The 19580-nt window shown below is 44.1% G+C and overlaps 1 protein-coding gene across 5 annotated transcripts in view; it reads left to right on the forward strand.

The window, feature by feature from the left end:
• The window catches only part of Arhgap28 (Rho GTPase activating protein 28), a 172913-nt gene that overhangs the window by 116712 nt on the left and 36621 nt on the right, over positions 1-19580 (forward strand). For all 5 annotated transcript variants that reach the window (XM_087902274.1, XM_087902273.1, XM_087902275.1 and 2 more), the window contains exons 4-6: positions 7743-7832; positions 13787-13876; positions 19000-19084. In XM_087902274.1, coding sequence (XP_087758400.1) covers positions 7743-7832; positions 13787-13876; positions 19000-19084 — 265 coding nt within the window. The remainder of the gene's footprint in view (positions 1-7742; positions 7833-13786; positions 13877-18999; positions 19085-19580) is intronic.

A 19580-nucleotide genomic window follows, 5' to 3' on the forward strand; every position in this document is an offset into this window, starting at 1 on the left:
GTTTTCTCTTCCCATTGTTATTGTTAAATTGATTTTTCATCCCTGGCTGTTGATGTATGTTTCTTCAGGGGAGACTAGATTGATTGCTTGTGATTAGTTAGTGACTGTGTGCTTCTCGTGCAGTTGTATGGACCCGCTCCAGCACCAAAAGTCTGCTTTGGAAAGGATTTGGGCTCTGTGGGTAGACAAGTGTGTCTCACCTGTCACATTTTGCTTTAAGACATGTGACAGTTGATGACTGAGCGACAAGATTCCCCAAAAACTCTGTTTCCTTTCCAGGCGAAGCAAACTTCCCCTTTCCTACTCCTGTCCTTATCATGCAAAAGTCCCTGAGGTGCCCTGCAGTCCCAGACCACTACTTCCTCCTCCGAACAGCCACCAAGCAGCTAGTGAAGGTCACCATGGCACCGGGAGTCTGTCCTTCAGCGTCCAATCAAGGAAAGACTTCGCCTTGCCCTTTTACCAAGAAAAATGTTGTTCAACTGCTGGTCACTTTTTTGAGCTGGGCTGCGTTCCAAACTTTTCTATTTCTCTCTGAATGTGGAGGCTTGGGGACCAAGCACTTAACTCCTGCTTATTGTCCCTCGTACCTTTTCCCAGGCTGACGATTTTTCTGCACCATTGAGCCATTTTTGTGGCTCGGGGACTAAGCATTTAACTCCTCGGTTTTCTTTTGTGCCTTTTCCCAGGCCGAGGCCTTACCAAACCATTTTTTAGGTTTTAATCTTCCAGGAACTCCCTATAACTTCTTTTCTGCTAGTAAAATGTTGAGTGCCTTCCAGAGCTAAGCCTTTTAAATGATGCTGTATCTTCTGTCGCTCGGTTTGATTGGTAGGAGAGGGAGACAGTAGTGAGTGCATTTTGTTCACTTGATCGAATTTTCTTGTCCGGATTAACTAGCTCCTTCTAAATTAATGTGCTTTTTCCCCCTCCTCGTTTTCAAGGAAATATATAATCTTTGCTGGAAACAGAAAATATGGTCAGTCAAGCTGAAGAATAACTATTTTTATGAACCCAAATACATTTTATGATTTCACTTAGATAACCTGTGAATTAGTTTTCCAGTGGTGTCCGGTAGTGAGGGAGCAGAGTGTTTGGATCTTGCATTAGCCATGGTATGCTAAGTCAAAAGTGCTAAGTCAGGGTCAGGGTGCTTAACACATGGTCTGTACCCAAAGGCATCGCTCCAGGGCTTGGAAGACATGAGTAAATATTCATTTCACAACACATTTAATTGGGGGAACAACCAATCTAATTAACACCCGGTTTCCTAATTGGTAAGAGTTTAGCTAAAGGTGTACCTCACTGATAACTGACTGGGCAGATATAGTCATGCGGTGTGCTTTTATGTATTGTGTTGTGTATAATTTATGTATACCCCTGACTGCACAGAACAGAAGCACAGGAAATGGCGGGTTGTACTAATAGGAGTTTTTCCTCTTTGAAGGCAGAGCTCAAGTAGATGAACCTTTCTTGCCAGGAACCCAGCTTCCTTTTGCGTTCCTGTGTTGTCATCCACATACAGCCTCATCGATTTACTGACGAGTCCGACAGGCCACTGCAGGCACCATATTCACGTTCTGGCGGTTTCTGGAATGGCATTAATGACCCTATCATTCCAGACTCACTTTCCTGGAAATCCTTCTTGGGAGAGTTCCCGCTACCCCGTGGCTCAGGACCACATCATCCTTAGCTTCAAAGATGCTCATGTTTTGAGTTTTGTTAGGCATAGAACTCCCTGGGGGTGGGGGATCAAGATATTGTTAATGAAGACAGCAGGCTGGGGATAGGAACATAGTTGACGGTGCCTTCTACAAAGAAAAATGCACATTTTCATCCCTAGAATTTAATCTGATCTCAGTGTTGATGGGCACAAGGCTTAATGCAGTACTGAGTATATATGTATTCATAGCCATCACTGTCTCCCTCAGTCTCTGTGAGTACTCAGATGAAATGCATGACCCACGATGGACGCACAGTTTGAAGCGAGAGCTCATTTCTGTGCTAAAATGCACTTTCGTTTTCTTAGTATCCAAATGATTTTTGCCGTATACCGATTCATTTTTGTAAAAAAGTTTGGGGTGCAAATATGGGTAAAGCAATGATATCAGTGGTCCCCAGGTGGGGAAAAATGGTCCATGGGTAAGGTAAGGGGGATTAGTGTCAGGAGGTTTGAAGAAGTAATTTTTTAAAGGCCATCAGGCAGGCTAGGAAGCATGTCTGTCTGTCTGCTCTCCGCCCACTGCGATACTGACTGCAGAGCACATCTGTCTGTCTGTTCTCATGTCTGTCTGTCTGCTCTCATGTCTGTCTGTCTGCTCTCCACCCCTTCCTGACACAGGCGGATGACTCTTTTCTCTTAGGCCTACCCCGCCTTGGTCCTCTGAAGACTGATGGTGTGTGTGGGGGGGGGGGGATCTGTAGGTCCTGCTGTGGTGCAGCCTCTATTTGATAAGAGCTGGTACATCTGGCACTGACTTGTGACTGGCTCTTGGTCCCATCGAGTGTTCTGTTGTGTGGTCTGCACGTGCCCAGCTGGGTTCTGGCTGCTCTGAATTCATTTGTCAGCTGAGGGCTGGAGGGCAGTGCAGTCAGCTGGTTCTGGAAACAGTACTGTTTTGTAAAATGGTCCCTAATTTTTCCCACTCTGATTACATTGCTCACAAATGTATCAAGCCCTTCCTACTATAAGTCAGTCAGGTTGGCAGCAAGCTCTCTATTACGCCCTCTGTGTGGGAAGTCTTCCACAGCCCACACCCAGCCAGGACACCCAAGTCCTCTTTGCTGGCCCCAGGCACTTCAGTTTTTCCCAGTAGCTGGATGGTAGCCACTGTCCGTCGAGTAGACCGACTGGGACGTGAGTGTGTCAGCCCAAGAAGGACATTAGCACTCTGGTGTTTACCTTCTCTGCTCTTCCTGCTCTGACTCCCCTAAACTATGCTCATTTCTTTCTTCTTCTTTTATTTTTTTTACTATATAACGTTAGTGGAAGGAAGTGATTCCAGATCAAGTTCCTTCCAGTAGCTCTCCAGCTGGACACTCCAGTCCCCTCAGGCCAAAGCGCTGAAGCAGGACTAAGGGAGGCACTGGCCCCACTTTTCCACTCTCCCACCGCAGGCCCTCCTGGCTCCATTGCTTCAAACCCATCACTGTCTTGAAAAATCAAAGAATGAAATTTCTGCCCTGGCGATGCTGAGGCATGCATGGCAGCCCGTAAAGGCGGTTCTGTTGAACTTGTCCATATTGGCTTTCATGGTCCAAGCTGAGGAGGACGACTGACCAGGTCTCCTCCCCCAGCCAATGATTATGAAAGTGCTATAATTTATATCCTGCAGGAATCTGTGGATTGGCACTCAATTTAAATTTCGGGAATTTTATGGCCCACTACATTTTATTCCATTATTTATGTCCCACTGCCATTTATATGGTTCTATAAGCTTCAGAAGTTTGTATTTATTGCTGGGACATTAAATTATCGTTTTCACTCTGTCAATAGTCAGCTTTGAGTTTTTGCAAAAGATTTCTGTGAATTCTAAACATTCTCATTATTTCTCCTTTTCTGCACTTGGATCAAAATTACATTTTTCTTGAATTATGTCTTGTACTTCCAGTGCCCTTATGTTTGTCTTGCATGCTAGTAGATTACATCTCTATCATTTGCTTCCCTAATTCCAGTTTTTGCAATGAATGATTATAGCACCCATGGGTTTGTTTGTATTTTATTTATTCTTTGATGAATTTTATACCTTTTATCGTATTCTTTCCTTCCCACCAGCTCTTCTCAGACTTCCCCAGACCTAACTCGTTCTTTTTCTCTCTCAAAAGCAAAAACACAAGCACAAGAAAAAGTCACTAAAAACACGTAGTCTGGCTTGTGTTGCCCAGCTCCTCTTGAGCATGGGCCTTCCCTGGAATGTGGCTGATATACCTGGTGTCACTTGTTGGAAAAAAAAAAAAAAAAAAGATTTTCCCTGTTCATGCTGATTTTAAAAATTACCAGTCACACTGTTAACTCAAAATGGTACCTCAAGTTTTACTGATTTCTGTTTATTCATTTGTGGTGATGGCTCCGAACGTGAGGCTGCCTCCGAATCTCTCAGAAATTACTAAATCCTCATCAACTGTTTTTCTCTCATTCTGTTTTCGTCAGAACTGGTAACCATATTTTCTTCAATTTTTACCATTTTGTATTGTTAGAAAGGAATGCCCACACCCTGGGCCATGTGTCTAGAACAGAGATTTATTTCTCCCAGCTTTTGAGGGTGGAGCATTACCAAAGCTGAAGGGCCGCGAAGTTGAGGGACCGGCCAGGCAGCTGGTGTAGACGTTCATTCTGTGTCGTTCGTGGTAGGGAAGTGAGACAGGAGAAGCCGCAGAGGACACATGCCTCCTTGCTTGAGGAACCCACTCTCAGAGTACCAGTCTCCCTCCCGGAATAAGAGAGTCAAGGCCCTGCACAGCTTTTTGAATACGACTGTGTTGGGGACTAAGTCCCAACAAATGCTCTTTGAGAGAGTTGGCCAACCATGGGACAGTTGTGCTGAACGGGAGGAGAAAATGATTTAATTTCTTCCCATCCCACATAAACTAGTATTTTGCTTTTAGTCTCCCGTTCACGTTTTTTCTTAGAATTCTAGAGTGACCTGATAGTGCTATCTGCTCGGTCCTTAGCAGGGACACCTTCCCCGAGCCACCAAAGGAGTCAGCACGCTTGACTTGGGTGCCTCTCGGACTGCACGTAGCCATGGGCTGCCGCTCGCACCTCAGGGCTGGCGGCAGGTTACGAGGTGGCCTCTCTGCTGAGAAAACGCGTGTGCTGTCAATCGCCCTGTGAGTGCCCGGTTGCCCTTTACTCTGGGCTTGTTTCGTTGTTTGATTTTTATGGATTTCTCGTTTGCTTGAAAGCAATGTTGTGTTATGTTATTCTTCGGCTCAGCATGCCTGTACCATTACCAAGTCGTTTCCCAGGAATTTCTACCCATTTCTGAGTGTTGGTGGAGCACTGTGATGATCCCAGTGCCGTTTGGGTTCTGTTCTTTTGTTTTGGAGGCAGGGTTTCCCAAAGCCCAGGGTGGCCTCAGACTCACCAATGGTGGCCTTGAGCTCCTGATCCCCCTGCCTCATGTCCAACTTAGATTTGTGTTCATGAGAGTATCTTATTACCAGTGACCAGGTGTGGCATGAATGTATATGTGTATGTATGTGTGTTGTGTGTATGTGTATATGTGTGTAATGTGTGTGTATGTGCGCGTTGTGTGTGTTATGTGTATGTGTGTATGTATGTGTGTGTTATGTATGTGTGTTGTGTTATGTGTATGTATTGCGTTGTGTTATATGTATGTGTGTATGTGTGTTGTATGTGTGTTTTGTTATGTGTATGTATGTGTATGTGTGTATGTGTGTGTGGCATGTGAATATGTATATGTGTGTATGTGTGTGTTGTGTTATGTGTATGTATGTGTATGTGTGTGGCGTGTGAATATGTATATGTGTGTATGTGTGTATGTGTGTGGTGTGTATGTGTGTGTGTATGCTCACGCTTCACCCTGACCAGAGCTCCCTGTGCTGCCTCTTCAGCAGCTGCCATTTACAAACCGGTGCTTTTGTTATGCACCTACTGTATATGCTTTGGAGAAGGCTTACGAAAAATGGCATTTCCTAAGATTCAACAGAATGGCTTAAGATTTCTATAATGTCTAGTATGTTTGATGTTTCAGAAAGCCTGCTCAACCATAGAATCAGCATTTGGTGTCCTTAAGGGAAATGCTTCTGAGTCTTAGACCGTATGTATATGTGAGGCCTGTGGCTCTGTCCAACCCAAACAGAACACCTGGCTCCCAGTACTTCAGACGTCATGGAAACTGGAGAGTTTCCAGTATCTGGTGGGTGGGGATAGAATATTTGGCTTAGTACTATGAGTTTATGAAGTCCTCAGTCTAATACTGATTTCTTATTTGTATATAAGAAAAAGACTGACCTCTTTGACATGACCATATAACCGTTGTGGAATGCAGACACAAGTCCAGTTATCTCTTTGCTTATTACTATATACATGAGGTTTTATTCAGCCATAAAGACAGAAAATTGTGTCCTTCACAGGAAATAGATGGAAGATGAAGATTGTGCTGTGCTGTGAAATAGTCCAGACTCAAAAAGACAAATATCACACATTTTCTGTAAGCCCAGTTTGAAAGCAGTGTGTTTTTATCAGTCAGCTGCCTCCTTAAAGAGTAAGGCTTTAATGGCTCCCCCAATCAAGATACCTCTTTCCTTTCCCCCCTTCACTGTCCTTCCCCCTTTTTGAGCTTCCCATTCCCTCATGTTCTCCTCCTCCCTCCCCTTCTCCTCTCCTCTCCTCTTCCCCCCCCCCACCAATTTTCTGAGGAGGTCCTGTGTGTTTCCCCTTCCCAGGGGTATCCATGCATATCTCTCTTAGGGTTCTTGTTATGGAGCTTCTCTGGGATCATGGAGTATAAACTGTTATACACCATGAGATATTGAGGGAGCCATTAAAATACTATCAGGAAACCTAGCACCAGGGAAAATTCCAGGAATCCTCAAGGATGACCTCAGCTAAGATTCTAAGCAACAGTGGAGAGGACGCCTAAATTGGCCTTCCCCTGTAATCAGACTGATGAGTACCTTAATTGGCATCATAGAACCTTCAGTCAGCAACTGGTGGAAGCAGATGCAGAGATCTACGGTGAAGCACTGGGCTGAGCTACCTGAGACCAGCCCAAGAGAGGGAGGAGCGATAATATGAGCAAAAGGGTCATGACCATAATGGTGATACCCACAGAAACAGCTGACCTGAGCTAGTGAGAGCTCACTGACTCTGGACTGATACCTGGGGAACCTGTATAGGACCAAACTAGGCCCACTGAATGTGGGGGACAGTTGTGAGGCTTGGACAGCCTGGGAGGCCACTGCAGTAGGAGCAGGATTTATCCTTAGTGCTTGAACTGGCATCTAGGAGCACATTCTCTTTGGAGGGATGCCTTGCTCAGCCTAGATATGGGGGGGGGTGCTGTAAGTGAAGTGTCAGACTTTGTTGACTCCCCATGGGAAGTCTTACCCTTTCTGAGGTGTGGATGGGATGGCGGAAGGAGAGGATGGAGGAAGAAAGAGGAGGGGAGGGAGTAGGAACAGGGATCACTATGTAAAATGAGAAAAGATTGTATTAAAAATTTTTAAAAAAAAGGGTGGAAAGGGGGAAAGGCTTACCCTTTGCATGAGAGGCTCATGGTTGAAAGACCAGTGGTGCTATGACAGACAGGCATGAATCTGCCAACTTTCATCTTTCTGTTCTGCTCTCCTCAGCATTGAGATGATTACATGGTATTCATAGGATGTGTGGCACCCCAGGAACACATCCATGTCCCCAGAGTATTCTTCCTGCTATGTGTAATCATTGCCGGTAACACAGAGTCTTAGGTGGCCATGTAGGACCATAGAGCAAATCATGACGTTCATACACTCAAGGAAGAAAAGAGGAAGTAGGCAGGCAGCTAGCTGTGTCTGGCTGTGAAACAAATTCTGTTATAGCCCAAGGTGTGTATTATGATTGTCGATGAATTGGTAAGTGCTGTATCAACACACAAGCAGCCATGAACTCTGTGTGTCTTTGTGTAACCTTATAAATCATACATATGTATATGAGCTCTGTTGTAATGCATAGTGACATACATGGCCATGTTTGCAGTGAGGAGCTGAAGGAAAATGAATTTCTTTGTCTTCCTTAGTCTAGTGATTCTTGTGACCGTGCTACTCAGTTGGACGGCACCAAGGAAGAAAAAGAACCGCCAGGAGTTACCAAAACAAGTGGCCCTCTGGTGAGTAATGGAAGAATGCATGGGGATTAGGATGAAGCCATTTCTTCACGACAGTCATGCTAAACATTAGACTAGTGCCGTGTGACTGAGGTGGTTGGACAGCCACATCTGTTAGCACACCTGACTACTTTTCATCAGTTCCTAGGAAAAATATTCAGCAGCATATGAACCAAGTTTAATAGGTAAACATGTAACTGACTGTGTGTTCGATAAAACAGACACATAACTCAGGAACTCGGTGATTGAATTTTCTTTTGGTTTTCTCATTCCCCTCCATTTCCTGTTCTCCACCATCTCCTGCAATCCCTTCTGCTCTCCCCTCACACCCAAGAGGGAGGAGTCGAGTCAGACTTGGGCAGTAACCAGGGCTCCATGACTGGGAAGCAGAGAACTGTGCCCCCATTGCTGGCTTTCTGATCTTTTCTCACATCTGTTTCTACTTGCCATTCATCCACAGCATGGATGGCTCTCCAACTAATACCACGTGAAAGGAGCCAGGCAAAACATTCAATTTATGTAAAAAATACAAAAATATAAGCTAACCCACAGTGACAGAGACTTCCTAGGGAAGTCATTGGTGATTTCCTGGGGAGATGAGATAAAGGAAAGGAGGGAAAGATAGATTTTCCTGGGGATATAGATTCCATAAAGGGGATGAGCATATTTTGGGATGCTGGTGGCATTTATCATCTTGACTGTAGTAATGACTAATCCCATAGGATCTAAGTTTTGATCAAAATTTATTAAATTAATTTTATCAAATTATATGCTAGGTACATATTCTATATTTGAGTTTAGTTATGTAGGTCTTTATAAATCAGCTGTATCTCAATAAACTGGTTAAAATAAAGTGCATAGGAAGTCTTGCCGTCTCAGTACTAGCACAGATATTTGCTCTGCAGCACGTTGCTTACAGTGCATGCATGAATGACTGTTCGTGGCTTGCACTTGGCTGATCTTTGACTCTGAGTGACAAATGGCACTAAATTTGGTTCTTCAAAGGATTTACAATCCAACTGCTATCATCAAAATCCTAGTCTACAAGGCACGTCCCATAAAGATAAATGAAGGTATTTTTCTTGTATTTGGTCGACAGAGATGAAATATTCATTGGAGATGCTAGTTTATTTAAATGGCAAAGCAGTCAATCTAGTTTACCACCAATGTTTTAAGTGGAAAATCAAACTCAACACTTGCCATTGTTTTATAATTCATGGCAAAATCCAATCGTGCCATCTGTCGAGAGGCATCGGTTGCATCTGTGTGTGTCTCCTAGGAACGGAAATCTCAGGAACCTTGATTTAAACAAGTAGGAGTTTGTTTTAATCACAGATTAGGAGGCTGATGATGAAAAGAATCAAAGCTGGTGCAGTTACAAACAGCACAATGGTGAGTTTAGCCCAGGGACTAACTGACTTCCTCTCCATGATGCTCCTTAACTGGTAGGTTGAGTCCCTGCCCCAGCCCTATGGTTAGGAAACCAAGCTGATGTTTCCCCGGGAGCATCAGCCTCCTGGCTATCTGTATTCAACAGAAAGCCTCACTTTCCCTAGAAAACCTATCTGCACAGAGGAATTTTCCTTACTTTCCGCGGTCAGCCTGTGACACCCTTACTAGGTTATAAGGATTTTTTTCCCCCTGTACTTGCTTAGACTCTATTCCCTTAAAAATAAGTTATCTGGGTTTCTTATTTAAACTTTTTGCTTTATTTCTTGAATATTATGAATTTTTCATTTTTTTCTGGATTCTGAACTTTGACAAAGACCTTGGTTCTATTGCATTCATTCTGATCAGCCTTTGTGAGTCTTTCCCGCCTCTGTTCAGTTTCGGGAGATTTTCTTCCATTGTATCCTGAGTTAACTTTTCTTCTCTATCCTTGTAGTCCATCTCCTAACACACAGTTACATGGTTGTTGCTTTGCTTGAATCATATTTCACTCTTGGCTAAATTTTGCGTCAGTCTCTTTGCCGCGTATTCTAAACTTCTTCAACACTGGGTTTCAAATTATTGCCATTTTTTTCTGGGCTATAAGTGTGTGATTATTTAACTTCCCAACTCTGTGTGCATTTCAGAAAACATACGCTTATTCCCAACGACAAACTTCTTTTTAAATTCATATGCCCAGTGTTACAGCGATACGTTCTGAGCCAAAGCAACGATTTAAAGCTTTGAGGATACAGGTTCTTTTTATGCCTTCTTGAAGCTGGGGCATAATTTACAAATAACACACCACACGTTAGGCGCGTCTTTCAACTAGTTTTAACAAACGTGCTTCCCAGAAAATGACAGTCACCGAAATCATAGAAAATGGCCCTCACCGCGGAATGCCTCCCTGTCCGCGGAACGCCTCCCTGTCCGCGGAACGCCTCCCCGTCCTTGTCAGCGGACAGCCCTTCTTTCCTTCAGAGGCAAACCGTGCTGTGATTAACACCTTTGCTTGTCTCCATCTCCATTTACATAGAATGTTAAGCACAAGACTGCTTTAGCATTTGCCTTTTCTCAGAACTATAATTTATAAGACCTACAAATGTGTACTTAGAGTCTTCTGGCAGGTCAGAGTCCATTTTATAATTGTGCCCCCTGTTGCCGTATCTGTTCACCTGTCTATAGATGTGTGGTTTGCTTACAGTTCAGGCTGCTATGAGCAATACGCCACAACAACATTACTTAAAGGGTGTGCATCCGTGTTTCTCTTGAGTCAAGAGCCCACACAGTTCCAATGGTTGCCAAGCACCAACCACACACAATATCAGCACACATTGCTGCTCTCGGCAGGGAATAATTTTGTAGGTAAATCCAGGAGAGTGAAATCCTATCTTCAAAAATACTACAGTCAGAAATAACAACCAGAATAGATTTGTGTGTGTGTGTACATAACCTGTGTGGAGGATGCTGTCAGCCAGCTCTTGGTGTTTGTGGGTGAGCTCACATGAGAAAACAAAATTACTGACCTCAATGTAAACGTTTCTTCAGCATCCTAAGTGTCTTCTAAGATATACATATTTAATGTTTTCCCCGAATTTTCCAGAGGTAAATATTTTGTGTGGAGAACATATTAACTTTGATGGAGTGGCTTGTTCAGTGGCGCAAACAGAAAAAGATTTACCCCTGGATGAGCACCCTCTGCTGAGGGAAGTGGAGCACTCCCACTGGGTGGCAGCTAGAGTCCTGGGGTTGAGCTTCCAGTGATTGGAGCGCCTCTGGTCACGTGTGCGGTCCTAGGGTGTCTTTCTGTCTGCTTCCCAGACCCCCACATCTCCAGCCCACTCTCCTCAGCACTGTGAACCAAAGGCCTCCGCTAAACAAAGGGAAGCCGCCACACACCTCCCCCTAGGGAGATCTCAGCCCTCATGGCGGTGAACTGCTTCCGTAAGGTCTCCTGTAGAACTGATTTTTTTTTTCATTTGATTCATGTAGGAAATTGTCGTATGTTTCCTCTGTAGATTTAGTTTCTCCAAGAGGCAGAATTGTTTGTGCTCGTAGCACTTAGCTTTCAGGTGTGTAGAGGGGGTAGGTGGAGCAGGCAAGCCCTCTCCCCAGTACAGAATCAGAGCGAGGAAGATGCTGTCCTATTTCCCAAAAAGCTGGGTCACTGTTTCTCTCTCAAGTGTCTTTCCCTGTGCCGTCTGCGACACCTCTCTTGTGCAAGTAGCCCTATGGTACTGAGTCTATTTTATTTAGACTCAGTATGCTTTCTGGTTTCCTAGGGTTACATTTAAGAGCTGTTCATATTTAAGTGAGAAATCAGCCTAGTGTCTGTGTTTTCACCCATGTTTAAATATTTGCCTGCATCCACCCCTGCTTTGTTTATCCTTTATTATGAGCTTGTTTTTCTTGTCTTTTCCTAGGAATTCTGTCTTATGCTACTTAATTATTTTTTTAATTTTATTTTGTTTGTCTGGATGCTTGCCTGCAATGTATGTTTGTGTACCACATGTGCGACTGGTGGCTCGGGAGTCCAAAAGAGGGCATCAGATTCCTTAGGACTGGAGTGACAGATGTTTGCGAGCCACCACGTGGTTGCTGGGAACCGAACCCCAGTCCTCTGGATGAGCCGCCAATGCTCTTAACTACTAATCCATCTTCCCATCCCTCTTGTTTCTCTTACTGTTTGCTTTTTATCTAGTAATTGCTGTCTGTTGTCCTATTGTGGAATTCTTGGCTGAATTCCAGGGCTGTCCAAAATTGGTTTCCTGTAAAAATCTGCCATTTGTAGTGATTTGGAGGAGGGGAGAGGTTGATGGCTGTTATTTGGCACCTTGATTAACTTTGTTCAGCCAGTTCTTGTATTCCATTTGTTTCTTTAAAATAGTAACGAATTGTGTGATTACAAAGACACAGTTTCTTCTGCTTTCTTCTTCGCACCCTGACTAAAGGTTAAGGAGATCAAAATGACAAAGGCAAAATTAATCAGTAAGATTAGTAAGCTAACCTGCTTGCAAATGAGCACTCTACAGTTCTGAATATCAACGCTAGCCGAGACACTGAAACAGTATGAAGGGCTGCAGAGTGGACTTGGGAACTGGCAGAGGGAGGGTCGTGCTATTTCCCCTCCACGGAGGCAGGCTTACACTCAGGACAGAGGGAAGTGAATGGATGGGTGGATGGATGGATGGATAGATAGATAGATAGATAGATAGATAGATAGATAGATAGATAGATGATAGATAGATAGATAGATAGATAGATAGATAGATAGATAGATGAAAGATAGATAAATAGATAAATACAATAGAAAGATGACGGTTAGATAGGTGATATATATCTACATTTCTATCTATCATCTAATTTACTTACTTATTTATGAGCAGCAAGGTCTCATGTAGCCCAGGCTGGCTTCAAGCTATAAGTAGCTGAGGTTGAACTTGAACTCTTCATCCTTCTGCCCCCACCCACTGAGTGCTTGGGCCCCCTGAATATACTGCCACACCTACCTCTTGTTCATTTGTAAAGAATTTAGGTTATATGGAGGAAATATGATCAAGAATAGAATTTCAAAAGACAAAATATTCTGTTTTTTTAATTCTCAAATATATTCAATTTTTTATATCTTTTCTTTAGTCAAGAACACGTCACATCTTCAGTAGTTATTGCACACTACATCAAAGAAACTTCAAATCTCTTTTTCTCTAGCTTTATAGTGAAACTATATAGTGAAAACTATATGTGTGCCGTTGCTGATGAATCCTACAAAAAAGTGATATAATTTCAAAACAAATCAAAAACAAAACCAATGTAAATGAAATGGTTTTCATTTACTTTCAGACTTAACATGAGAAGTTTAGGTCTGATAGTACAGACACACGAGACACGTGGACATGGCCAGATTTGGTTCTCAGTGTCTGCCACCCTTACATCTGTGTTACTTTACCCACCATTCTTACTGGACACAGAACTTGGCAGCCCCATGCTGTCACCTGTGGTCTTGTCACAGGCAGATTGGGGTTACATAAATCTAGTTTGACTTTTAGAACCCATCTTCCTTTGCGGCCCAGGCTGTTGTACAATTCACAATCATCCTGACTCAGTCTCATGCGTGCTGGGTTATAACCTTACACCACCACTAAGGAAGACCTTAGTTTTACCAGAAACTCTTTGAGTAAGATTACACTTACTTATGCCTTGTTGCCCGCATTTGCCATACAATCCCTTAGCGTCACTTGAGCCTGAAAATGAAGTGTTTTATTTAATACCTAGCACCCTAGAAATAAGCCAAGAGAGTGTTATGGCAGAGTACGGGGCAGGTGGTGGAGTGTCTATTGCAGAAGCCAGCATCTAGCAGAGGGCTTGGTATTCAGGGTCTCACAGTAGGGCAGCAGTAATGGCTGTACACAGCTGTCCAGACCCAGACAGTCATAACCTCACATCTGTCACACATCCCTGTAGCCAGCGGAATGCACAGACACACTGGAAGTAATTCTGAGTAACTGTGACTGTTTTGTTTCTCCGTTTAGCCAGATGCTACTTCTCTCAGCAGTACCACCCTATCCAACGGTACCCGGGATGAGGAAGGTAGTTTTGTGGACCTCCAGAGTGGCTCCGTGGTAAGTCTTTGATGTCAGAGCAATTGCATGTTAGATAACAATGTTGGAAAGTAAGAATAGCGATTGTTTTTTAAGACCAATTAAGAAAACTTGAATGAAGATTGCAAAATCAACAGCTACTACCAACCCACCAACCGTCTTACAACTAAGAAGGATGCTTCGAACTAAGGAATGAATACATCTTCCTTCTGCCAAGCCTGGCAGGACAGGCTTGTATTCTCAACTGCAGGAAAGGCTAAGGCAGGGGGTTAACAAATTCCAGGCTAGTGAGACCCTATGCCAAAAATTTTTAGAAGGGGAGCTGAGGAGGTGTAGAAAGAGTTGGCTGTGTGACCATGAAGACTGAAGTTCAGTACCCAGTGCCCACATAAGGACCTAGGTGTGGTGGCTCTGGCTTCTCTTCCCAGAACCAGGGAGTCAGAGACAGGCAGATGTCTGTTCTCACTGGCCGCTAGTTTAGCCTATTTGTGGGCCCCAGGTCCCAGTAAGAGATCTGATCTCAGGTGAACGACTCCTGAGGAGCAGCTAGCCAAGGCTGACCTCATGTTTATATATATCCATGAACAGACTCGCATGCCCTCACATACACATACCCACAACAATAATGAATATTAACTGGTAAAAAGAAGGTTAGAGTCTAGCTCAGAAGAACACTTGCTTGCCTAGCAACCATGAGACCCTAGGCTCAAACTCCAGCATCACAAAAGCAGCAGCAAATAATCTAAGTTTAAAGGGGGCTCTGCTAATTAACACAATTGTTTCTGGAAATCAAAGTGAACTCTACAGCATCGAGTGTGGAGGGAGTTGTGAACTTTCACCCCTCCTCACAGAGTTCCCCCAGATAGTCTCCAGCAGCTCCCTGGGTTGGCTTCTGCTCCCCACAGTAACCTACAAGTACCTTTGTTTCCTGCGGAACACTGAAGGCAGGAGACGTTGCCTGAACTCCATTCCCGGCCTTACCCCTGAGGACTCCCACACACAACTTTCTCTTTGCATAGATTCTCCTGCCCCTCCACCTTGAGCAACAGCCAAAATACTTGCCATTTTCCCTGTGCTTCCACCAGTGCGAGTCCACACGCAAGTGTCTCTGAGCTGCTTTTCTGGATGAGGTCCTGGTTCTCTGATGCCAAATTGATGGAAGGCAGATGTTAGCCCAGTATATGCTCTGGAGAGATTCCCACGGGGCAGCGGTTTCTTCGTCATCATCTATTTTGAGGAACGCGATAACTTACGTTCATATATCACCCACTCCTGAGAGTTGTCCATTGTTTTGAAAAGCGGTGTTGTTACTCACATATATATGAACATATGTGCAGTAACATTGTCTGTAACTTGAGATCGCCTGAAATCCATCCCAGTTATAAGGGGATCTCCTTTGGAAATTTAGATGTCTACAAGAAGGGGTTACCTGCAACAAGGCTTCCACAATGATGCCAATCAGCCCTTAGCTAGCATCCTCTATTGACTGTTTCCCCTGGTGGTACCCATGTGCCCAGGCCATGTATCAGCCTCAACTGCTTCTGCCTCTCCTCTCTTCGTACCCATCTCTGAGGCCCAGAGGTGCTAGCATGTGAATGGTCGTAGACTGTTTGTTGCTGTGTCCTTTAGTGTAGTCTCTTCTTTGGTACAGACACTCGCGGTCATCTTCGTTCCTAAGTAACCACCGAGTAACCTCCCAGACATTAGCCTTATCCTCTTCGTGATCCACCATTCCCACAGCTGCGCTTCATGGACCCAAGGGCAAGTCTTGTTTAAAGCTCTAGTAGGGCTCCCTGAGACTTTCTAGTTTACAGGAGAGCACCCAACATAGTACATAATCCCGTCACTGCATCTAGCCAGCCCTAACCCCGCCTCCAGTGCCCCGTGCGGACTCGATGAAGGGCACACCCAGCTGAAGGTGAAGTTGGATACCTAACGCAGTCGCCAGTCAGGGTGATGCATTTCCCACTTCTTCCTTCTTTGCTGCTAGCTTTTCACAGCAGCGATTCTTTCCAGGCATTGGGTCAGAGAAATCTTAGCGACCACATATGGTCTGCGCAAAGACTCTCAAAAGGAAGAAGAGATGAGTAGGGTGATGATGTGAGAGAAAGGACCCGCTCCCGCATGGCGATTGGGGAGCTGTGCGGGATCAATTAATCACTCAAGGTTCTTTTTTTCCCCCTGAAAATAAAATCGATAGTGGCATAAATAAAGCAATACTGGGTCTAGAAACAACCTTGCTGGCAGCAGTCTCCAAATTCTCTTACTTTGGGTTGCTATTCAGAGGTTTTTTTCCCTTGGAAATCTTCATTAAAATGGGAGTTGCCGGGGTTCCCCCAGGATGCCAACTCAACCATTACTGTACCTGCATTGAAAGTGTTCTCCAGCTTTCACCGCGAGGTGACTACATCCTAAGTCTCGTGGCTCTTTGCTATAAGGAACTGGGGGGTCACCAGCTGAAGTCTCTCTAGGGTGGGGCTTCTGTCACGTGAGTGAGAGAGAGTGGAGGTCTCTGACTTTCCAGAGGCGAATCCACTGCAGCTCGAAGTCTTGAATGTTTCTGTTTCATGCCCCAAGACCCCAAAATTTTGTCCCAGGAAATACCTCGACAACTTGCCCCTTAGACTTTACTTTGCGGAGTCGTATAAGGTGGTCTGCCTTTTTTCTGAGAGAATGGTCTTCTCTCATGCAGCACCCTTTCACCCAAATATTTATTGTGTTTTGTATTTGAAGTGACCACAAGTTATTCCCCATATTTTAATGGTCTCTCTTTGAAATCCACTAGACTGAAGTTCACATGCAAGTCTTCCTTTTTCTTCTGAGTTGTTCTTTTCCAGATGAGCTCAGAGAAAGGTTATACCTTACTCTTAAAAAGCTCATTGGGACTTTTATTCTCATCTTTCATGATTATGCAGACCGTGGTTCTGGATTTCTAGTCTCATAATTGCATTATTGTGGACTGTAAGTTGAATTACATCAAATGATCATCCAGTATTTATTGAAATGAATCTCTTCAACCACAGACTCACCAACTACAGATGGACGACATTTTGACTGTATCTGTAGTAAACACATACAGATGTTATTTTGTCTTATTTTGTTTTGTTTTTCAAAACAGGGTTTCTCTGTGTAGCATTGGAGCCTGTCCTGGAACTCTCTCTGTAGACTAGGCTGGCCTTATACTTACAGAGATCCACCTGTCTCTTCCTCCCAAGTGCCAGGACTAAAGGCGTGCACTACCACTGCCTGGTCAGATGTTTCTTCTTGCCATACTTTTCTCAGCAGTATAGTATAATGGCTATTCCTATAAGCAGTCACACTATGAGTTGCTGTGCACAATGTGGGATGCTCTAAAGTGGTCAGGAAGGTGTGCATAAGCCAGATGCAAATGCCATCCTGTGTTATAAGAAGGATAATCTGTCACCTTTGATACCTGCCGACATCTCAGGAGCCAGTCCTTGCCTAAGTGGTGGGCACTGGAGTTACATTGGTCTCGCTCTGATTTCCCTGCTGTCATAGGAGACGGTCACTTTGCTTTGTTCTGTTCCACAGTCTCCCTTGAGCGTATGTCCCCAGTGACTAGTGTCCTAGTGTCCCACTAGACTCCATTCGTTAAAGTGTCCAGCACTTGCCAAGAACGCTAAGTGGAAGATCAGACCTGGGCATTTGGAAGATAGGTCATATCAAAACTAGCCATGGGTGTACATGCTGCAGTGTTAGGTGTTAGAGCCACCAGAAGTATGACTGATCCTGAACTCCGTGACCCTCGACCTCTGTCCTTTCACCTAGGATTTGCAGCGTACAGGCATCTGCATTTCAACAGTTGGCCATCGATTTGCATGTGTTTTATGCAATTAAGAGATTTAAAAATCTCACTTGAAATAAAAACAGGAATCAAAAGACAGCACGGGGCTGAGAATTTGAGGCTCCCTTCTGCAGTCTGCAGCATGTGATAAAGGGGCTTTCATGAAGCAGGTGTTCAGTGATTGCTAAATAAGTAGGAGAATAAAAGACTCAGCATCACGGTCTTTGGGGAAAAGGATGGATTTTATGTGTGGATAGCATGTAAAAGGTTCTTGATAGAATGGCAGTTTCATGAAGTCACACATGTTCACAAATAATAACTCCACATTAGAATTTATATAAAATATATAGCTTGCATGTAAATTTTTGGTAGATTTTCTATGTTTTTTGTAGGGTTTTTTTTTGTTTTGTGTGTGTGTGTGTGTGTGTGTGTGTGTGTGTGTGTTTTGCTGGTACCGGTATGTGCTTTGCTGGTACCCTTCCAGACATGAGCAGAAGCTCACTTTGCAGGACTCTATAAAGAGAGACACTCAGCTTCTGATGGCACAAGTGGGGTGCAGAGCAGTGGCAGGATTTCCTTGTGAGGAAGGAGCCACACTAAGAAAAGAAATAGGATTATAAAAGATAATTTATTGTTTTAGAGCTTTATTATTGTCATTGTTGTTTGTGTATTTGTTTTGAGACAAGATCTTACTGTGTAAATCAGGCTAACCTGGAACCCACTATGTAGACCAGGCTGGCCTACAATCCACTATGTAGATCAGACTGGCCTGTAAATTCACTACCGCCACTGCCCCCGCCTTGCCTCGCGAGAGCTGGGATTGCAGTCAGGTACCCACCACATCTGGGAAGATGGTTCACTTTTTTGTTAGTTGCTATTACTCTGTATTTCACAATGAGAGAGTTGATATATTAATTTTAGCAATATAACTGATGTAACTAAGATAGAATGTATCCAGATTAGCAGGGGCCATTTATCAAATATGTCATCAATCATTCTAGTTTTTACATCTTAGCAGAAGCAGGTAAATATATGAGCAAAGAAGGAAGGGTTAGTTATGAGTACTCCAGCATAGTTCTCTGAGGAGCTTGGGTAAGCGGCCTCCATCTGAACTAATGGTGGAAACAACTGTGGTCACTGCCGACCATCTACGAGACCTCGATGTCTCTTTGTGAAAAGTATTCATATATCACCGAACACAAATCCGATTGAGAGGAAGGGTCAAGCTAGAGAGATGGCTCAGCTCTTAAAAACTAGGCTTATAACCAAAACTGTAAGAGATGAAGCCTCACTGTGTTTGTGGTAAAATGTCTTTTGTCTCTCTTTCCTGGCTTGGCAGTCAATACTAGAGGCTATCCCAGATATTCCCGTTCACACCAATGGATCTGCAGACGCTGAGCCGCCAGTCCTGAGCGCCTTGAGTGGTGAGTGGCCTGTCCCCTGGTGAGCATATGCTGTCCCTACTCCTTTGGGGTCTGGCGTCAATGCAGTTAGTCGTGAGTTTCTTTTTCGTTATTTAGTGCATTGACTGTGTAACACCATCAGTATGCACGGGACTTATTGGTGAGGTACCTCTGTTTCCATGCACGCACCCATTGGATAATGTCTGTATCAGGCTGAACTTCTCTAGCTCTCAAACACATATCATTTCTTCGCGGCAAAAGCTTCCCAGTTCCTTTCTCACCGGTTTCTGAAACATGCAAGATATTATTCTCATCCCAGTCACCATGCTTGGCAAGAGTAACTCGGAACTTTGTAGTCTTACCCCACTGTGCCCACCTGCTCGTCAGTATATCTCACCCCATCCTTGCCTCTGCCCAACAATATATGTGCTATGATTCTTTTGCTTCCAGCACTCCCTGCCTCGCCTCCAAATGGCCCATTTTGTTACAGCAGACAATGTTAGCCCAGCTAAATGAG

The sequence above is a fragment of the Myodes glareolus genome, chromosome 27, assembly GCF_982192425.1.
Source record: "Myodes glareolus chromosome 27, mMyoGla1.1, whole genome shotgun sequence".
Taxonomy (NCBI): Eukaryota; Metazoa; Chordata; class Mammalia; order Rodentia; family Cricetidae; genus Myodes; species Myodes glareolus.